Source organism: Pseudophryne corroboree, chromosome 1 (assembly GCF_028390025.1).
Source record: "Pseudophryne corroboree isolate aPseCor3 chromosome 1, aPseCor3.hap2, whole genome shotgun sequence".
Classification (NCBI taxonomy): domain Eukaryota; kingdom Metazoa; phylum Chordata; class Amphibia; order Anura; family Myobatrachidae; genus Pseudophryne; species Pseudophryne corroboree.
The window spans coordinates 319,045,940-319,066,858 of NC_086444.1; the positions used below are offsets into that span (position 1 = coordinate 319,045,940).

Here is a 20,919-nt window from a genome sequence, read left to right on the forward strand (position 1 = left end):
TAATCGTAGCGTGCGACTCATTCGTTACATATTTTCACTATATAATGTATTTTGTAGATCATGGTCCCTTTGATAGATACTGAAAGTTTAGTTAACATAGCATGTTCCTGAACAGAGAGATCCCTCTTTGTATTGTACGAAGGGTCTAACAGGGGTCATACAGTAGTGTTTGGTACCCATCGGAAGAGTATTTAAATAGCAATATTCCGGTGTTGGTTTGGAGCGGATTAATCGCTCGTGCGAATAGTTATGGACATAAGAAGTTTATGTCCATTTACTATTATTTGTTCTTACTTAGTCATGCGGCGGGAAACCCAGTATCCCACCCACCTGGACAGTTGGAAACAGTCACAGCCCACCTGTATGAATCAACCTATGACCTTTTGTTATAATGCGAAGCCGAATTCCTGTGTCCAATGAACAATGAGATTGTAGGGACCATTGAATTGTATTGTGTGTGGGGCATAAATAGGCAGGCCGACCATATCCAGCTCACTCTCTTCAACGGTTCTCATTGCTGATAATCGGGAGCTGGATATCGAGGCGCATGCGATCGTTTCCCCTTGTGCGTAAGTGTTTCTCCGCAATCATATTGTCTTGATGTTATTGTGAGCCATTTCTCTCTTTCTCTCTCTCTCTCTCTTCTATTTCGCCCTTATTTTCCCTTGATTGTATTGTATTGTATTGCATTGTATTTCCTGTGTAGTTATCTGGTTAGTTAGTCTATGTTATATTGTAGTGTATGATTTGTTCTGTGATTCTTTTGCAAGTATAATAGTCATAATACATATAATAGGTTTTGGACCCTAAGCCCAGGTATCTGTGTATTTCTTATAGTATTAAGTATTCCCTGAGCGTCGGTGACGCCCAAGCAGCTTTGTAGTTAATCAGGTTACACCAGGTTGCATTTACACTCTAACACCACACTAAGGTTTACTGTATATTTCGCTGTTAATGGTATAGATATAAAGGTTTAACGTTGTAAGCGTCTGCACCGCTGGTGATCTCCTCGTGGTCCCGAGCGTCCGCTACGCTATAGCGAATCATTACGTTAGTCGGCAGCCAATAGCGTGCCTGCCTGTGATCTCTGGGCCGTAAGCGAACGTGACGCTTGAGCGTCTCGACTACGGTTGAGCGATCGTTACGCAACTTGCGTACCCTTACGGTACTTCTTACGTAGATAGCGTACAGTGTTCTTAGACCTCTTAAAGTGTTTTATATACGATAAATATTTAGCTTTATCAATTGGGGGCCGTCCAGTCCTTCACATATCTGCACTAGGTAATATCAGCAGACATTATCCATCAGCAAAGGGCGGGAGGTTGTATCCCTCGTAGTGCTGACGGGATAAGCGTCTGCTTCTCTTAGTAAAGGGTGCTGAAGGAATCCGGGAACCGGAGGTAAGAGCAAAACGCTAGTGTCTTTTAAAACTGTTTATTTTTCTGTCTTGCGTACACACGCACGCACACATATATATCTGCATTTCTTTTTCATTTATGTATTTTCGTATATCACTCTCCTGTCTGCCAGTTTTATAGTTGATAAACGTGCTAAGAGAGATTTGCCGCTATTTCATAGTTTAAGAGTAAAGGTAATATAGTTAAAGTATAGACAAACACACAGTTTTTGCCTGGGAGATAAGGCGAAGTCAGTGTGTTGTGTGGTAGATGATCAAGGATCAATCTACATTGATAAAAGTATAAATTGTGTTACGGTGGATCTTTGCTTTGCGTACACGTGTCTCTAACAAAGACTTGCGTACACAATCCAAAGGCCGACGCACGCAGCGTATATTACGCAACGGAGCGTCTGTGTACGCCCACGTAACTCAAACCACAAGTTGATTTTAACAGGCGATAAATAGCGCAACGCGATAAATAGCGCAACGCGGTAAATAGCGCAACACGGTAAATAGCGCAAGGCGATAAATAGCACAAATTGATTTCAGTTTTCCAAAACTTAGTTTAAATACCTTACTTTACTGTAATACCTCTGGGGAGAGCTATCAGACTACGGGAAATGATTTTTCTGATCAGAAAACTATAAGAATGATAGTGGGTTGAAAACGGTATGAGTGTATTGAATCCCGCTTTGTGGACTTTGTGGTCTATGTGATAAAACGGTATTAAATCCCGCTTTGTGGACTTTGTGATCTGTGTGATCTATGAGCACGGCCTGGAGTGAAAACGTGCAACAGAGTGTGATAAAGTTTTCGTTGTATTACGCTCTGGCTGTTTTGGAGCACAGTAGGGAGACTCCAATGATCCTACCATTTATGGGCAACAAGTGTCTATAAGTGGTACGATTGGACCGCACGGTTGTATGTGTGACCAATAACGCAACGTGATATGAGGTCGTATATCCATGCGTAAATCTTGCCCTCATACGTGTTGTAGGGAGCACATGCAAGCGTGATTTGTGTAAAGAAAAAGGAAGGGAATTTTCTCAGGAAAATCTCTAAAGATAGGGCCTGCAACGGCTACACGTGTCTGCTAGAAGGCGGACCGGAGATACCCGGAACAGAAGAAGTTCAGTGGAAGAGCTTTAAGGATTTCCAACGTAAATTTCTGTGTTTGGTGCATTTTAGGAAGTTTTTCTGTGTTAAAAAGGTCCACAATGGAAGCCAAGTGCACGACACAGAGACAGTCGGCAGTCAGGATTCAGACTCCAGAAGCTTGCAGACCCCGAGGGTCTGCTTGGTTAGTAATGTGGGGGAAATATGGTCCCCACACTGAGACCTTTTGTGATGAATGGACACGAATGACTGCGGGGGATAAGGCACCATTTCCCGGGATAGGTAGTTTTGACTCAAAGGTGTTGCATAATTTAAGGAGAAGGATATGTCTCATTAAATCAGCAAAGAGACGAATCAAGCATTATGATTGTTTACAGTTATGGCAACAGGAGGGTGAAATGCAAAGAAATGTAACTCACATACCTAACTTTCATCTTGAGAGGAGAGACATGGCAATGGAGGGGATTGTGGTTGCGGAGAAAAGCACAAGGGTGAACAATAAAAACGCTCTTAGCAACTGTAGTATAGATGATAAGAATAAGTGTAATAAATGTAACAATGCTAATTGTAATACTGTTGAATGTACAACTATTAACCCATGCAAGTCGCACCCCATGTTAAACTTTCCTCAGGAACACCAACAAGAAAGCGAGCCCAGAACGATGTCGGCACCTTTTCCAGCAGCCATCACACAAGACATCCAGGTGGACACGACCAAATCGGTAAAGACTGTAATCAAACCCCCTAACGGAGGGTCAGGTGATGTCGTGTCCACAGGTACGTATGGTATTATACATTACGCACAAACAAATGTACCTCATATTGTAGAATCAATTCAGAATGACGTTACTGGACTTAATCCCGTCAGGGTAATAGCAGTACCAAATGGGAAAACTGACTCTTCAGGAGTCACCCCCGTCAGGAACATCGCCATGTACTGCCCTTTTTCCCGAACAGAATTAAGAACAATTCTGTCTGAATTTCCTGATCCCAGGAAAGACTTAGTTGCTTGTCAAAGATACATTAGAGTGCTAGGACACACTGCAGAGCCAAATAACAAAGATTGGAGGACAGTTTTGAGGGCATGTTTACCCCCCGATGTTGATTCATTGAAATTTATCGCTGATTGTAAGCTAGATGAGGAAGTGCCACTAACAAACGAGTATAACCAAGATAATGTAAAAAGAATCAATCTACAGTTGAAAGAATATTTTCCTACAGTAGTAAAGTGGAATAAAATCTTTACAATAAAACAAAAAGAAGGTGAATCCGCATCAGAGTATTTTCACCGGGCTCTGCAGGATATGGCTAGGTACACTGGTATAGATGACATTGAAACTAATGTACACCACAGAGAGGTAGCTGTGTCCGTATTAATGAACAACTTAAAAGACACACTAAAAATTAGGGTACAAACTTCCATACCACATTGGAGAGGTATCTCGGTGGCGGCATTAAGAGAGTCCGCTATCGAGCATGACCGAAATATCCAAAGAACCAGGGAAGCGCAGGGAGAGCGGTTGATGGCACTGAACATCCAAGCACTAGAGGATGCATCAAGTCGACCGGAATCCCAGGCCCCTAGCACATGGAGAAAACCAAGGATTTGTTATAATTGTAGAAGAGAAGGGCATTATGCCAGCAACTGTAATAACCCACATAAAGTCAGACCCCCTAGACCAAGAAATGAGCAAAGTTATAACACACAAAATTATAATCAGGGATCATATAGGAAAAATTTTGGCCCACACCCATAATGTGCAGTCAGGAAAGGTGATTATTAGGACTGATGGTAAGCCTGAGGTAACGGTTAATAAATTGGGAGGTCATTCACTAAAGACACAGGAATGACCGGGTGAAAAGTTGTAAATGTATCTGTGAAATGTTTCTTTTTCTATCCCCATCTCTGACGATTATTGGTAGGATTCAAACATTGCATACATACTTGGTCTTTGCAGAAGTCTACCAAACCCCAGCATGACCTATCCGCACCAATGTATTCTGGCCAGATACAGACAATGGAATATGGAAGTGCTGGGGGGAGGGACTGCTCAAGGAAACCATTTGACACGTAGATATGACATCCTGATAATCTGACAATGTTTTCTTAATGCTGACAATGTTTTAAAAATGCTTTGTTTCTCTTTTCCTATTGATGGTTATTGTCGAGTTATGTAAAATATATATGCATATGAATTGTTCTCTATCTCTTTTGTTTTTTTTTTTCGTTTTCTCTCTCTTCTCGCTCATGTTTTCATGGTTTAAAGATGGTATGTCACCCCTCAGTTGGACCAATGGTAATGCCAGATTTTTGCTCCTTACAGAAAGATCGCTGGTTAGGAAGGAATATTGCATCACCAGAATGTTCGTTTGGAAGACTGAGAGATAGCACCTTTGAGATGACAGCAGAACAAGAAGAACTACAAGACTAGAGAACTTATTATCGTAACAAGTTCTCTCCCCCACAAACTGTTTTCTTATACCCCCTTTACAAATTTCTTCTTTTCTCCTCCTGTAAGATGAACTTGCCCCAAGAGACTGTGATATGGATTTTCATGTTGACCCTGATGTTGACCAGAGCAGTCTGTTTCGGTGAGAGTACCAGTGAGGTCGAGAAAGGATCCAGAAAGGTTCTGATGACTGAGACGGAGGTGTAAATTTCCAATAGCAACCCAATCACCAAGCAAAGGCGAGTACCGGAAACGATCCAGCAGCCATGTTATCTGTAAACATTTTTCTTTTAAGGATTGTTAGCTGAAGAAAACTGTATCTGTAGGCTCTGTAACAATGTCATTGAGGATGGGTGCATTAAGAAATGCCAATCCAGTTTTAATATCCATATGGACCGGCATCCATTGAGTGACTATCACTCCTTAGTGGGTAGTGTGTTAAACAAAACAGATTGTTGGGTATGCTCTCAAGTACCTCAGGGTCATAGCAAATCAGGGCTAGTACCATTTCCTTTAACGATAGGGGAGGTACTTGAGTTAAATGGTGGGAGACCGGTGGACCGGAGGTTTAATATCTCCAGTCCTCCTAGTTTGAAGCTCCACCAATACCATGTGGATAGGTCCCTATTATGTTTCAACATCTCCAATCCCCGAAAACAGGGAAATTGGGAAGTGTCATGGAGTAATCACACCATGACCTTTTCGCATAGAGCAGATAGAATGCCTACAGATACAGAGCTTGTACGCCACATAGCCAGTAGAGGAAAATCTTTCCGGTATAGGTACACCTTAGGAAATAAAATTACGAGAGTTGGAGAAGTATCACCAGGATACTGTGCACATATCGTACAACCTGATACGTGTACTAAGCAGATGGAAGAATTAGGGTTAGGAGATTTCACATGGAAGGTGTGTAATATGGTTATGTCCTACTCCGTCCCATATGTTCTCCCCGATGATGCATATTTCATATGCGGGAGAAAGGCGTACAAGTGGCTTGCCCCAAACTCTGAAGGATTGTGTTATATTGGAAAAGTACTGCCTGAAGTAATGACTGTATCACATGACAAAATGAAAGACATACACCGTGGTGCCCAAGCTCCTTATACTCACACCCATTACGAGCACGTTGTTAAAAGGCACCTGATAGAGAAGACAGAGCATCCGGCCTCTGATCTGATAAGTGAATCCACCGGGATTCAATTCTTAATCGCGTTAGATTTCACCCGCACCGCTAGAGGAGTGCTGAATTATAAGTACATTTCTGCGCTCGCCAATTTGTTAGATAATATCACTGAAATGTATGATGACACGTTTAGGTATACTGGAAGAGAACTTCAGGCTTACAAAACAGAACTGGTACAGCATAGAATGGTTCTCAATTACCTCACAGCAGTGACAGGCGGATATTGTGTCACACTGGCAACACAATACGGCGTGAAATGTTGCACATATATTACGAATAGCACCGAGGATCCGGTCGAGGTCATAGACCAAAAGATGGACGATATTCTCCAATTGAAGTGGGAATTTCGCAGGAGACACAATCTCACTCTTGCTGCTGTAGGTAATGAGCTGACTGGTTGGGTGTCATGGTTGAACCCGCGAAATTGGTTTTCTGGTTTAGGAGACTGGGCTCAAGGAGTCATAATGGATGTTGGGAAGTTTCTCCTATGTATCTTAGGTGTTGTCATATCAATTGGCTTGATATTTAGATGCGGTCAGGCTTTAATGAAGTGTAATCATCGTACTAGGGTAATGAGTTTAAGGAGTGAGGAAACTGTAATTAACCTGGACTTGATTTATGACCCAAATGTAGAAACAATGATGTGATGAAAATGCGATTTCTACGGTCCGTTTCTTTCACCTGTTTTTCCGTTTTCTCCAAGGTAACAAGACCCACTTGGACAAGGAAGTTGACGAGACGCTATACAGACAACGGATTGACCAAAGAAGAAGTTTTGACCACTGTAGATACGGACATTTGATGAACTTTGCCATGGATCCCCAGTTTCCCTAGAATTCTTAAACTTACGCTAGCCCAACATTTTTTTTGTAAATCTATTGGCATTGACAAAGCTTTTTGCTCGCACCTAATGGGCAAAACAGCGCAAAGAAGACGACTTTCAACTGATACCGAACAAAACCTCAATCGACGACTGTACATTTACCTGACATAGAATACCACCGCATTTACCGTAATTATGTCTTTTCTTCATTTCTACAACCCACAGGTAATGACACACATAGTCGATAGGGAATACAGGCACAGATATCAGCAATCACATATCTCCCCCATTCATGTATCATCAACTAAAATGTGCTTCCCCCATTTTGTTACAACCAAAGCCGAAAAGAGCTCGGTAAAGTTTGACAGCCGATCCACAGACCCGTACCACGGGATAAGAAGGAATTCACATGTATACTTCGCAATACCTCGAAGCTTGATTTACAACACGTACGGCACGATGATACATGACCCCCCAAACATGGACTCATACACACATGCTTCTGCTATCTCACTAGGTCATACCCTCTTCCCACCTACTCCTCTCTCCTCCCTTACCCAACCATGGAAATGAATTAACCCCTGACATATATTTTTCTCTTTTTGAAATGTTTTAGAAGGTGGCAGTTATTATTGACTGCCAAAGGGTGGACTGTCAAAGTCAGAAAAATATCTCTACACACACTGCCATATTTGCACCTCATACTGGTCCGCGCTGCGCATGCGTACGCTCTCCCGTACGTGCACATACTCACAGTCGCGGGCACCCGCAGGCGCACGGTATGCGTATTTACGGTAGAGTTTATGTAATCGTAGCGTGCGACTCATTCGTTACATATTTTCACTATATAATGTATTTTGTAGATCATGGTCCCTTTGATAGATACTGAAAGTTTAGTTAACATAGCATGTTCCTGAACAGAGAGATCCCTCTTTGTATTGTACGAAGGGTCTAACAGGGGCCATACAGTAGTGTTTGGTACCCATCGGAAGAGTATTTAAATAGCAATATTCCGGTGTTGGTTTGGAGCGGATTAATCGCTCGTGCGAATAGTTATGGACATAAGAAGTTTATGTCCATTTACTATTATTTGTTCTTACTTAGTCATGCGGCGGGAAACCCAGTATCCCACCCACCTGGACAGTTGGAAACAGTCACAGCCCACCTGTATGAATCAACCTATGACCTTTTGTTATAATGCGAAGCCGAATTCCTGTGTCCAATGAACAATGAGATTGTAGGGACCATTGAATTGTATTGTGTGTGGGGCATAAATAGGCAGGCCGACCATATCCAGCTCACTCTCTTCAACGGTTCTCATTGCTGATAATCGGGAGCTGGATATCGAGGCGCATGCGATCGTTTCCCCTTGTGCGTAAGTGTTTCTCCGCAATCATATTGTCTTGTTGTTATTGTGAGCCATTTCTCTCTTTCTCTCTCTCTCTCTTCTATTTCTCCCTTATTTTCCCTTGATTGTATTGTATTGTATTGCATTGTATTTCCTGTGTAGTTATCTGGTTAGTTAGTCTATGTTATATTGTAGTGTATGATTTGTTCTGTGATTCTTTTGCAAGTATAATAGTCATAATACATATAATAGGTTTTGGACCCTAAGCCCAGGTATCTGTGTATTTCTTATGGTATTAAGTATTCCCTGAGCGTCGGTGACGCCCAAGCAGCTTTGTAGTTAATCAGGTTACACCAGGTTGCATTTACACTCTAACACCACACTAAGGTTTACTGTATATTTCGCTGTTAATGGTATAGATATAAAGGTTTAACGTTGTAAGCGTCTGCACCGCTGGTGATCTCCTCGTGGTCCCGAGCGTCTGCTACGCTATAGCGAATCATTACGTTAGTCGGCAGCCAATAGCGTGCCTGCCTGTGATCTCTGGGCCGTAAGCGAACGTGACGCTTGAGCGTCTCGACTACGGTTGAGCGATCGTTACGCAACTTGCGTACCCTTACGGTACTTCTTACGTAGATAGCGTACAGTGTTCTTAGACCTCTTAAAGTGTTTTATATACGATAAATATTTAGCTTTATCAACACATATATATATATATATATATATATATATATATATCTACATACTAGGGTCTCAATCTCTGCTGATAAGGTACCTGTCCACGCTGCCACAGCGCTATAAACCCATGCCGACACAATCGCCGGTCTGAGTAGTGTACCAGAATGTGCACGCTATCTGCAGGATCCCTGAAAATAGCGGTTACGTCAGGGCTACCTTTTGGGCAAACGTGACACCCTAGGGGAAGATTCTCATCCTATCCTGGCCCTAGTGGGGAAAGGATACTGCCTGAGAATTCTTTGTGGGAAACTGCAGTCTCTTGTCTGGAGATTCCCGCTCTTTTTCATCATGAGAGGAGGGAAATTTACCTCAGCTTTCTTCCCCTTAAACATGTGTACCCTTGTGTCAGGGACAGATCATCAGTGATATGCAAATCATCTTTTATTACAATAATCATATATTGAATACCTTTCTGACATTTTGGCTGTAACTTTGCATTATCGTAGTCGACACTGGAGTCAAACTCCGTGTCGATATCAGTGTCTATTATTTTGGATAGTGAGCACTGAGAGACTCTGAAGGTCTCTGCGACATAGGGACAGACATGGGTAGATTTCCTGTCTGTTCTCTAATCTTTTGTGCAATAAATTCACCTTAGCACTTAATTACACATATCCAAACAGGTGTCGGCGTTGTCGACAGAGACACCCTCACACACACACATATTTGCTCTATCTCCTCCTTAGGGGAGCCTTTTACCTCAGACATGTCGACACACACGTACCGACACACCACACACTCAGGGAATGCTCATCTGAAGACAATTCCCCCATAAGGCCCTTTGGAGAGACAGAGAGAGAGTATGCCAGCACACACCCCAGCGCTATTAACCCAGGAATAACACAGTAACTTAATGTTAACCCAGTAGCTGCTGTTTATCTTGATTTTTGCGCCTAATTATGTGCCCCCCCTCTCTTTTTACCCTCTTCTACTGTGTAACTGCAGGGGAGAGACTGAGGAGCTTCCTCTCAGCGGTGCTGTGGAGAAAAAACATGGCGCTGGTGAGTGCTGAGGAAGAAGCCCCGCCCCCTCGACGGCGGGCTTCTGTCCCGCTTTCATGTACAATTTTGGCGGGGGCTCATACATATATACAGTGCCCAACTGTATATTATGCAAACTTTTGCCAAAGAGGTCTCTAATTGCTGCCCAGGGCGCCCCCCCTGCGCCCTGCACCCTACAGTGACCGGAGTATGTGGGTTTAATGTGGGAGCAATGGCGCACAGCTGCAGTGCTGTGCGCTACCTCAGTGAAGACTGGAGTCTTCTGCCGCCGATTTCGAAGTCTTCTTGCTTCTTTCACCGGCTTCTGTCTTCCGGCTCTGCGAGGGGGACGGCGGCGCGGCTCCGGGATCGGACGACAAAGGGTGAGATCCTGTGTACGATCCCTCTGGAGCTAATGGTGTCCAGTAGCCTAAGAAGCAGGACCGATCTTCAGTGAGTAGGGCTGCTTCTCTCCCCTCAGTCCCACGCTGCAGAGAGTCTGTTGCCAGCAGATCTCTCTGAAAATAAAAAAACCTAACAAAATACTTTCTTATAGCAAGCTCAGGAGAGCTCACTAAGTAGCACCCAGCTCGTCCGGGCACAGATTCAAACTGAGGTCTGGAGGAGGGACATAGAGGGAGGAGCCAGAGCACACCAGTATCCAAATTCTTTCTTAAAGTGCCCTGTCTCCTGCGGAGCCCGTCTATTCCCCATGGTCCTTACGGAGTCCCCAGCATCCACTAGGACGTTAGAGAAACATTATTATTAAAGCAAATTTTGCTCACATTAAAAAAAGGCACAGTATTGTGCTAATGAAAAGCAGTGAGTTCAATTCTGGTTTTCACCCACTTGAGTCTACTACTAAAGTCCCAGTAAAATAGTGTCAGTCCAGATTAGCCATTTCCCACTTGGGATATTTTAGTCATTGGAACATGTAAATCCTTACAGTCCTTAAGCAAGGTGACTTGCATTATTCTCTGACTGTGGATCTGTGGCTGGAAAATTGCTGGATGGCTGGTACTGATAAGTCTGGGCAATTGGAGACTTTTTAGGGTCCAGAGGAATCACTGCAGCGTCAGTGGTGATGTAGGTAGGGACAAAATGTAGGTAGGTGACTGCTTAATGCTTTTTGCTCTGCTCTGGCAATCTCCTCCAGCTTCTTCAAAAAGCAATGTGAGCAATTCTATCCATGAGCCTGATAGTTATTATCCAATTAAAGTAACGGTTCCTGCCAAAAGCGCGGTATCCATATGTTTTTCAGTAGATCACCTCTTTAGGAGTTTGACAACATCCATTATTGCCACTTGGTTGAACTGAGCAGCGCCAGTGTGGATCACTGTCTTCTGTTCCAGCTTGTAGAGACATTATTAAAAAATTAAAGCTGCTCCACTAATTATAAGTATATATATATTTTTTTTTTATTCAAAGTTTCTTCCCCACTCTCTGGGCTCTGATCTAAACCCCATAGAAAACCTGTGAAGAGATCTGTACTCTTCAAATCTGGGCGAACTGAAGCCGTTTGCACAGTAAGTGGCCATACTGCTGTGCAGGAACATCATCCATGGCTACAGGAGGCACTGAGAGCAGATATTGGACCAATGACTGTGCTACCAAATAAGAATACTAGGCTGGTCAATTTTGTGATTGTTTTTCTTTTTATTTATAAAAGGATATACAATATTAAAATCTGAATAAAAAAAGCGGTTTTGTATAAAATGACCTAAAGTCTATTTAATTACACTTTTTACCATTAACCAGTATTGTGTGCCACAGGCACTGGGCGCCAACCAGCCACAGGGTACAAGTCAGCCACAGGCACTGGGCGCCAACCAGCCACAGGGTACAAGTCAGCCACAGGCACTGGGCGCCAACCAGCCACAGGGTACAAGTCAGCCACAGGCACTGGGCACAAATCAGCCACAGGCACTGGGCACAAGTCAGCCACAGGCACTGGGCACAAGTCAGCCACAGGCACTGGGCACAAGTCAGCCACAGGCACTGGGCACAAATCAGCCACAGGCACTGGGCACAAGTCAGCCACAGGCACTGGGCACAAGTCAGCCACAGGCACTGGGCACAAGTCAGCCACAGGCACTGGGCACAAATCAGCCACAGGTACTGGGCACAAATCAGCCACAGGTACTGGGCACAAGTCAGCCACAGGCATTGGGCACAAGTCAGCCACAGGCACTGGGCACAAGTCAGCCACAGGCACTGGGCACAAGTCAGCCACAGGCACTGGGCACAAGTCAGCCACAGGCACTGGGCACAAGTCAGCCACAGGCACTGGGCACAAGTCAGCCACAGGCACTGGGCACAAGTCAGCCACAGGCACTGGGCACAAGTCAGCCACAGGCATTGGGCACAAGTCAGCCACAGGCACTGGGCACAAGTCAGCCACAGGCACTGGGCACAAGTCAGCCACAGGCACTGGGCACAAGTCAGCCACAGGCACTGGGCACAAGTCAGCCACAGGCACTGGGCACAAGTCAGCCACAGGCACTGGGCACAAGTCAGCCACAGGCACTGGGCACAAGTCAGCCACAGGCACTGGGCACAAGTCAGCCACAGGCACTGGGCACAAGTCAGCCACAGGCCATTTCACATCTTCAACATTTGCTGGAAATACTCTTATTATTACAGGTTTATTATTCTGGTAAACTCCCTTGCAGATTGGTTTACAAATGTTCTATGAATGCAGCCAGAATAATAGAGAAATATATTATGACATGAACACTAAAGCAATAACATCCAAGCTGTGTAGTGAAACACACCAATCTCTTTATATTACTGAATGCTCCGACAGAAGTCTAATTGTCTGCTTAGCGAGAATAAATGCGGTAGTTTCCGGAGAGAATCATCCTCTGACATCTTCCTAAACTGTGCTTTATTAGCGTGTTCTATTCTTTCTCTAGGAGTCTGACGGCCGATATACACAGCAAGTGTTCTTCTATCTTTTCCCGGATGCTCCAGAAATTTCAGAACCCAAAAGAATCACTATGAGACTCTCTATGATCGCCCCAGACCTGCTCATCTGAATATTTGGCATTTATGGGAAATAATACCAGCCACCTGCTTTTTATTAGGTCTGCCTCCCTATTAACAGTGTTGGAGAGTATGCGGTATATAAATAACTGGTAATAAATAAATAAATAAATAAATAAAATAATGGGTATACAACACAATCTGGCAGACTTGAAATGATTGGTGGTGCTCACAGCAGCGGTCCAAACATTATCAAAACAGCTGCACTGGAGAATTGTTCGACGGCAGCAGTTGTGTAGACAGAGTGTACCAGCAGACAAAACACTGTCTGAGCACGAGGCCCTGTGTTCTTAAATGGCTACTGGATGCTGGCGTGGAACAGAAATTGCTATCTGCTGCAAACAGTGTGAAATGCCTCCAATTTGCTCAGGAACACAGGAATAGGACAGTAAACGATTGGAAACAGGTCATGTGGTCTGAAAAATCACGTTTTCAATGATACTATGCAGAAGATGATAAGGTGAGGATGTAGAGCAACAGCACAAATGCATGGATACTTACTGGATAGTCACGACTCCCAAAAAAAAATTAACCCTAGTGTGAATGTTTGTGCATGTACATGTGGTAGGGAATATAGATTGTAAGCTCCACTGGGGCAGGGATTGATGTGACTGGCCAAATATTCTCTGTAAAGCGCTGTGTAATGTTTTTGCGCTATATAAATAACTGGAAATTAATAAATAATAAGCCGGTGGTCATACCAGTTTGGCAACTCAGTGTATAATCTTTAATGCTACCTCTTGCACGGCACTGCGTATACTTTGTGGCACCTAAACACATAATAATCTTTCATACGATTAGTAAAACTGACAGCAGAGATGAAACCATCAAGCCTGCCAATTCCCTTATATCCCAAGTACAAATAATGATCTATCTATATCAGGATCCTACACTGCTGCTTGTAGACTATTCCAGTATCAGACTCATAAACATGCGTATTCTTACAGATAACCCCCGCAATGTGCTCCCTTGGCAAGAATGTTTCCTAGAAATGTAACGAATGCACTGCAACCTCAGAAATACTGTGTGCAAAGACGTGAATGGTTGCAATACGATCGAATATTGTAATCTTATTTTTCACAAAGTTCTGTTTTGCTGATTTTATAAGATGAAGCTGCACCTGATTCCCCCTTACAAAGCAAAAGAAAAGTCTTCGGGTATTCCTTTTACAGATGAATGCATTTTCTGGCACCAAGAGAAATGGTTTATAGCAAAATGTTTTCCCTTAATTGCACAGTGAAATTACATCTGTACTTGCTTCTCTGAATGCAGCCAGCTTGAGAAGAAATGTAAAAAAAAAAAAGAAAGCTTTTATTTTCCCAGGAGGCTGTGGTGATCAGTCAGAGAGGAGAGGTTACGCTTTTGTATTTTTAATTATTTCTCCCTTGTATTTGCTGGATCAGCGTCTGCTCTTTCTTGCCTTGAAACATTAAGCTGTCCTTTGGCACCAAAACTCTGTGCAGTCGGCACCTCTACTGATGCTAATTACCTTTTTCCTTTTAACCATCAGTCCTCCACACTCATATTAAAATGAACAGAAGATGTTGACACACTCAGAGTTATTATGCTTTTGCCAACTGAAGACATTCTCAACACTCAGTTACTTCTCTGGATGTCTACTAAGCATCTGAAGGTCATTCTCTGCACTGGGGAGACGCTGTAAGTCACCAGGAACTTAACTGGGCAGTAGTCAGAAAACATGTATTTCAGAGATAGTAATTCAAATGTACCCAAGTACACACTGAATGCAGCCATCTTGTCAGCTAAACCAATATTAAGGAGGATGCACTGCGTTAGAAAGTAATGTTCCTCATACCTCAGGGAAGTCACTTGTTACTACACAAGTGATTATGATCTTAGAAAAATTGCTTTGTTGTTCAAAATGGCTGCCTAGACTGTGAGAAGGTGATAGTCACACTTTAATTTTAAAACTGTATATTATATATGATGAAGTCTGATTACTGACAAAACGTGTTGGGACTGCTGTACCTGAACCTCCTATAAGGACAGATAAGCCTAATATATATTTATTTCTTGTACGTTTGCATTGTTACTATTTATATGGTCTATATGAAAAGTTTTTGACGTACCAGTTTTCCATGTGGACAGATAAGCCTGATTGAATTTTATATCTTGTACGCTCACACTTCTACCATTTGTTTTTATGTGTTGTATTAAAATTTGTAAAAACCTTTTTATCCCTGGCTGTGGATTTTAAATTATGGGATTTGTCCATCCCTGTAAGGTTTTTTATATACAACTGTATTTTTGCTGAATAATGGTATAAAAACGGTATGCGTTATGTTATATTCCCTTTATCTCTTTTATGTACCAATATTGGTCTCGTGACCGAAGAGAAGTATATGCTCCAGATAAGTAGTGTCCATTTTTCCTTTCACATTGGGTATACACTATATATATTTATCTAGACACTAGAAGGCGCCCTTATCTCTATTTTTACATATATATATATATATATATATATATATATATACACATACACACAGTAGAGAGAGTGAGTGAGAGAAAGAAAGAAAGAGAGAGAGAGAGAGAGAGTGAGAGTGAGTGAGTGAGTGAGTGAGTGAGTGAGTGAGTGAGTGTGTACGTGTACAAATCTTTAGACTGATATTGAAGAACCTTCCCATTCAGCAGCTGTCTACAGCCACTAACACTAGATCCTTGAACAATGTATGAGCCTTTACAAAAGTACTCTGTTAAGACGGTCTGTAATTAATATACTGGCTGTCGGGATCCTAGCATTCAGGATCAAGACGCTGGAATCCAGACAGCCGGTAAAATGTCGGCAGCCGTAAAATACCGACTGCTCCACAGTATTCACACTCAGGTGGTGAATTCACACCACCACCCAAGGGAGAATAGAACCTGTGGAAGCTCGCCACCGGGCCCGAACAGTGGCAAGTGCAGCGAGACCACGAGGGGACTCGCTGGTGGGATCCTGACAGTCGGCATCCCATCAGCCAGGATATCATACTGAACCCGTTAAGATGTATGGATAAATACGGTGCACTTGGACTTACCCACTGCTTACGGGCGTGATTCCTTCTTTTAAAATACAGTATGAGCTTCTTGCGCATCGTCTGGTTTCTAAAAAACAAAACAAAACCAGACTGATCAAAACATTGACAGGAGAAGCCACCACCAATGTTACCAACACACTACAAGCAACTAATTTGTTTTGCTGTACATTACACAAACAATCAACTGCAAAGTTATAACTGTAGGTAAAATAATATGAATAGGTCACAGGTTGGGAGTACCCATTTATAATATACCAATATGCAAAGGTCGGTCCTGTGCCAATGTTATGCTGTGGAATATTACTAATACACAGAGTCTACTTTCAATCTGCATCCACATACTGACTGTGCAGCATACTTACATTTTTATATTTTCATGATATTGCTTGGTGTCTGATGGCTGATTGTACAATGGCTGCAAGGAAAAGCAATACACAATTATCTAACCCAAGCTGCTAGGAATTTCACACAATCTGTTTTAGAGAGCTGAAAATCCGTAGAATGTATGTTATGTACTGGTGATCACATTTGATGGCCACCTGTGATGAGTTAAAGGTGTAAATAAGTTGCTATGTACCATGGACTTGACATACCAGTTCGACATGAGGTCCCAGGCCTTCCAGAATCCGATGAGCGGCTTCTGCTTTTTTCTGAAATACAAAAGGATCTGACTAAATCATCTGAACTCGAATACAGTAACGTGACAGAATCTCATTACAAGCTTGTTCCATCTGGGGAACCCAACTGAGATACACACTATGCTAGTACACACGAGTCACATTATTACTCTGGCAGGTGTCTTTTAATGAATACATCTTTGGTTTTACAATGAGGTTTCACAGCATATACTCAAGAAATACCTCCAGTGCAATATTTGTGCTCAACTACCCGTTAAGGCTAAGATTGTTTTGATTTGTTTAAATCAGTTGTATTGTTCCTAACCTGAGCCCCTGCTACAGGCGACAAAAAACAACAACATGGACATAAAGTAAGCTCAAAAGAGAAAAACAAATTGCCTCATTTAGTAATTACATTTTTTGTAGCAGAGTAAGTATGCCACCCAGTGGTTATCGGTCATAGTGCAACACTGGATTCTTACACATCATAAAAAATAATACCTGGTAACACATTCTCTATCTACCACATAAGTCACATGACACCTACTGCTCGCAGCTTTCAAGGGCCTAACCCTTTAAAATAAATAAATACATTTCCGGAATTAGTAGGTAGCATGAATTGTGATGGCCATATAATGCTGTCAAAAAAGTTTTATTTTCTTCTTACAAAAATAGGCTACTTTAAAATTAATATGAAGACCAAACCAGTAAGTATACACGTAGGAAGTTACTGTTACTCTTGGAAGATTTCCAGATATTTGCAACACAAAGAACGGCCGATATTTTCATCAAAATGTATTTGGAACATTGTGTTCTTATCAAACAAATTATTTTCATTTCCATCAGAGATTTCAGATTATATACCAACAACAATATGGAAATTAGCCCCAGTTAAAAATGACCAAATTTATCAAGCCTTGTAGAGTGATAAATTGCATGATGATAAAGTACCAACCAATCAGCTCCTAACAGTCATTTTTCAAATACAGCTTGTAAAATGGCAGTTAGGAGCTAATTGTCTGGTACTGTATCACCGTGCAACTGATCCCTCTCCAAGGCTTGATACATCTGGACTATAGTTTTTCAATATGGCCAGAAAGGAAAATCTTAATTTACTAAATGTAAATTCTTTAGATTATTAAGAATGAAAATGTGCGATTAAAAAAAAAAAAAAAAAAATTATATTACGGGTTGAGTATCCCTTATCCAAAATGCTTGGGACCAGAAGTATTTTGGATATCGGATTTTTCCGTATTTTGGAATAATTGCATACCATAATGAGATATCATGGCAATGGGACCTAAGTCTAAGCACAGAATGCATTTATATTTCATATACACACACAGCCTGAAGGTCATTTTAGCCAATATTTTTAATAACTTTGTGCATTAAACAAAGTGTGTGTACATTCACACAATTCATTTATGTTTCATATACAGCTTATACACACAGCCTGAAGGTCATTCAATAGAATATTTTTAATCACTGTGTGTATTAAACAAAGTTTGTGTACATTGAGCCATCAGAAAACAAAGGTTTCACTATCTCAGTCTCACTCAAAAAATTCCGTATTTCGGAATAATCCGTATTTCGGAATATTTGGATATGGGATACTCAACCTGTAAAATATTCCATTATGACTGCTATATATATTCCATGTTAGAGTATACCTGGAAAAAGCTGGCACTGTCTGCAAGTGCTGTCCCTGTAAAATGCAACACTATGGGCCTAATTCAGCATGGACTGCAAAAGCAAAATCTCTCTCTAAATGGGCAAAACCATGTGCACTGCAGGTGGGGCAAATGTCACATATGCAGAGAGAGTTAGATTTGGGTGGGGTATGTTCAAACTGAAATCTAAATTGCAGTGTAAAACTAAAGCAGCCAGTATTTACCCTGCACAGAAACAATATAACACACCCAAATATAACTGTCTTTGCACAGGTTATATTTGCCCCACCTACAGTGCACATGGCTTTGCCCATTCGAGAAAGATTTTGCTTTTGCGATCCATGCTGAATTAGGCCCTATAGCCATAACACTAGATTTGTACCATTGGGAGATATATCTGTAGGCAGGAGAGAAGCCTAGTACTCTGATCACTACCTGCTGTGATTCAGAGTACTCTGTATAGGTCTGTAAATACACTTCCATCTCGGTGTGCCCTGTAGGATACCAATTATTAGTTTGCCAACATATAAAAGTTATAATGCATAGCTCAGCATGGGACAACCCAGCAATAACTAAATGCTCAAGAAATCATGTTAAGAGTACAATGAAAACAACCCCTCAGCTCTCATCAGAGCAACAGCTACTGTATATTTAAAGGTTATATTCCAATGCTCCACTGAGCGGGTCACATTAAAAGCAAATATTGTAGAGGAAGTCTTCCTGGTGGGTATTATTCAGAACACTGCTCCTAGTAACATTAGAGGGGATGTAGATATCTATATGTAGATTTCAAGGGGTGCACAGAAAAATATGCAATATTGGGTTACCATTAGTAGAGATGCGCGCGGCTGTACCTCACCGCTAACAAAATTCTAAGATTTACTAATACAGGTTGAGTATCCCATATCCAAATATTCCGAAATACGGAATATTCCGAAATAGGGACTTTTTTGAGTGAGAGTGAGATAGTGAAACCTTTGTTTTCTGATGGCTCAATGTACACAAACTTTGTTTAATACACAAAGTTATTAAAAATATTGTATTAAATGACCTTCAGGCTTTGTGTATAAGGTGTATATGAAACATAAATGAATTGTGTGAATATACACACACTTTGTTTAATGCACAAAGTTATAAAAAATATTGGCTAAAATTACCTTCAGGCTGTGTGTATAAGGTGTATATGAAACATAAATGCATTCTGTGCTTATATTTAGTTCCCATCACCATGATATCTCATTATGGTATGCAATTATTCCAAAATACGGAAAAATCCGATATCCAAAATACCTCTGGTCCCAAGCATTTTGGATAAGGGAGACTCAACCTGTAATATGAAATTTCCTGTTATTTACTATTTCAGTAATAAAAAATTTTTTGTGTGTGTGTTGTTTATCAATCCTCTCCTGCAGTGGTGGCTCCCAAGGTGGGGATGCAGCCAGTCCAAAATTCCAATAGGGGAGCCACACCTACTGCTAGTGAGTCAGCTTGGAATGGCAGTTGGCGTGACTCACTTTATTTCAATTTTGGACTGTGCTGCAGCCCCACCTGCCACCACTGCTCTCCTGCCGTGAAAGTGAATAGTAAGAAGTAAAGTGATAGCTTACATATTACTTCCTTGTACTGATACATGCGCAGCCATCATGCCATGTACATGCAAGTCCAGGCTGACCGAGAGGGACTCTAAGGAAGGGACCAAGCTTTCAGAGCTTGCTAAATAGCCTATTTTTGCAGTCCCCTTAGACAGCTATGGGAACTGCTTTTGGAAACTGTAACAGAGATATCAGCTGCTCTGCCCACATAATAAATGGAAATGCGACACAAAAGCAAGCAAGCAAGCTAGACATTTTTGGAGAAATGACAGCAAATCTAGTTTAATAAATGGATTTGAGCTGACGATTATGGCAGTATCTATTATGATTAATGACAGGAACAAAAATCCAAACATTACACAGGAAGAGGTCCGTGAAAAGGAAGCACTGGAGAAAGCAAAGATAATTTTCAAAGAGCGTAAGGAAGAACAGCATGGGTCTATCTTATCTCTACAGTAGATAGCTGTGCTCTCATCGATTGCCTGCACGCATGTTACTACAGCAGTTGACACCAGTGGTAAAATACAGCTTTAGTGTAAATGCACCAAATTCACAATCACCACAGTAGGCAATCATTTCACACAAACATGCCTTTTCCCAACCTGTAATATTACCTGTCCGTTGTGATTGCAATGTAAGGATGCACACATATATCTATATATATATATATATATATATATATATATCTCTATCTATCTATATATATATCTATATATATATATATATATATATATATAATTTCTTTGAAAGTCCGCACTCACATCAGAAAAATCCATATATAGGGGTGCTCCTCAAAAAACCCCAAGGAGAGTTTCACATGTACCAGGTATCCGAGACCAAAGAGATCTCAAAAGAGGGCACTCACCAGTCCAATAAATTAAAAGGCTTTTATTAGTTCATCGCAGTCATCAATAAAT

The 20,919-nt window shown here is 41.7% G+C and overlaps 1 protein-coding gene across 13 annotated transcripts in view; it reads right to left on the reverse strand.

The window, feature by feature from the left end:
* NCOR2 (nuclear receptor corepressor 2) overlaps nucleotides 1-20,919 on the reverse strand; it is a 713,121-nt gene that overhangs the window by 343,323 nt on the left and 348,879 nt on the right. For all 13 annotated transcript variants that reach the window (XM_063964578.1, XM_063964589.1, XM_063964577.1 and 10 more), the window contains exons 7-9: nucleotides 16,717-16,773; nucleotides 16,486-16,538; nucleotides 16,124-16,190 (exon numbers count right to left, since the gene is read on the reverse strand). In XM_063964578.1, the coding sequence (XP_063820648.1) occupies nucleotides 16,124-16,190; nucleotides 16,486-16,538; nucleotides 16,717-16,773 (177 nt within the window). The remainder of the gene's footprint in view (nucleotides 1-16,123; nucleotides 16,191-16,485; nucleotides 16,539-16,716; nucleotides 16,774-20,919) is intronic.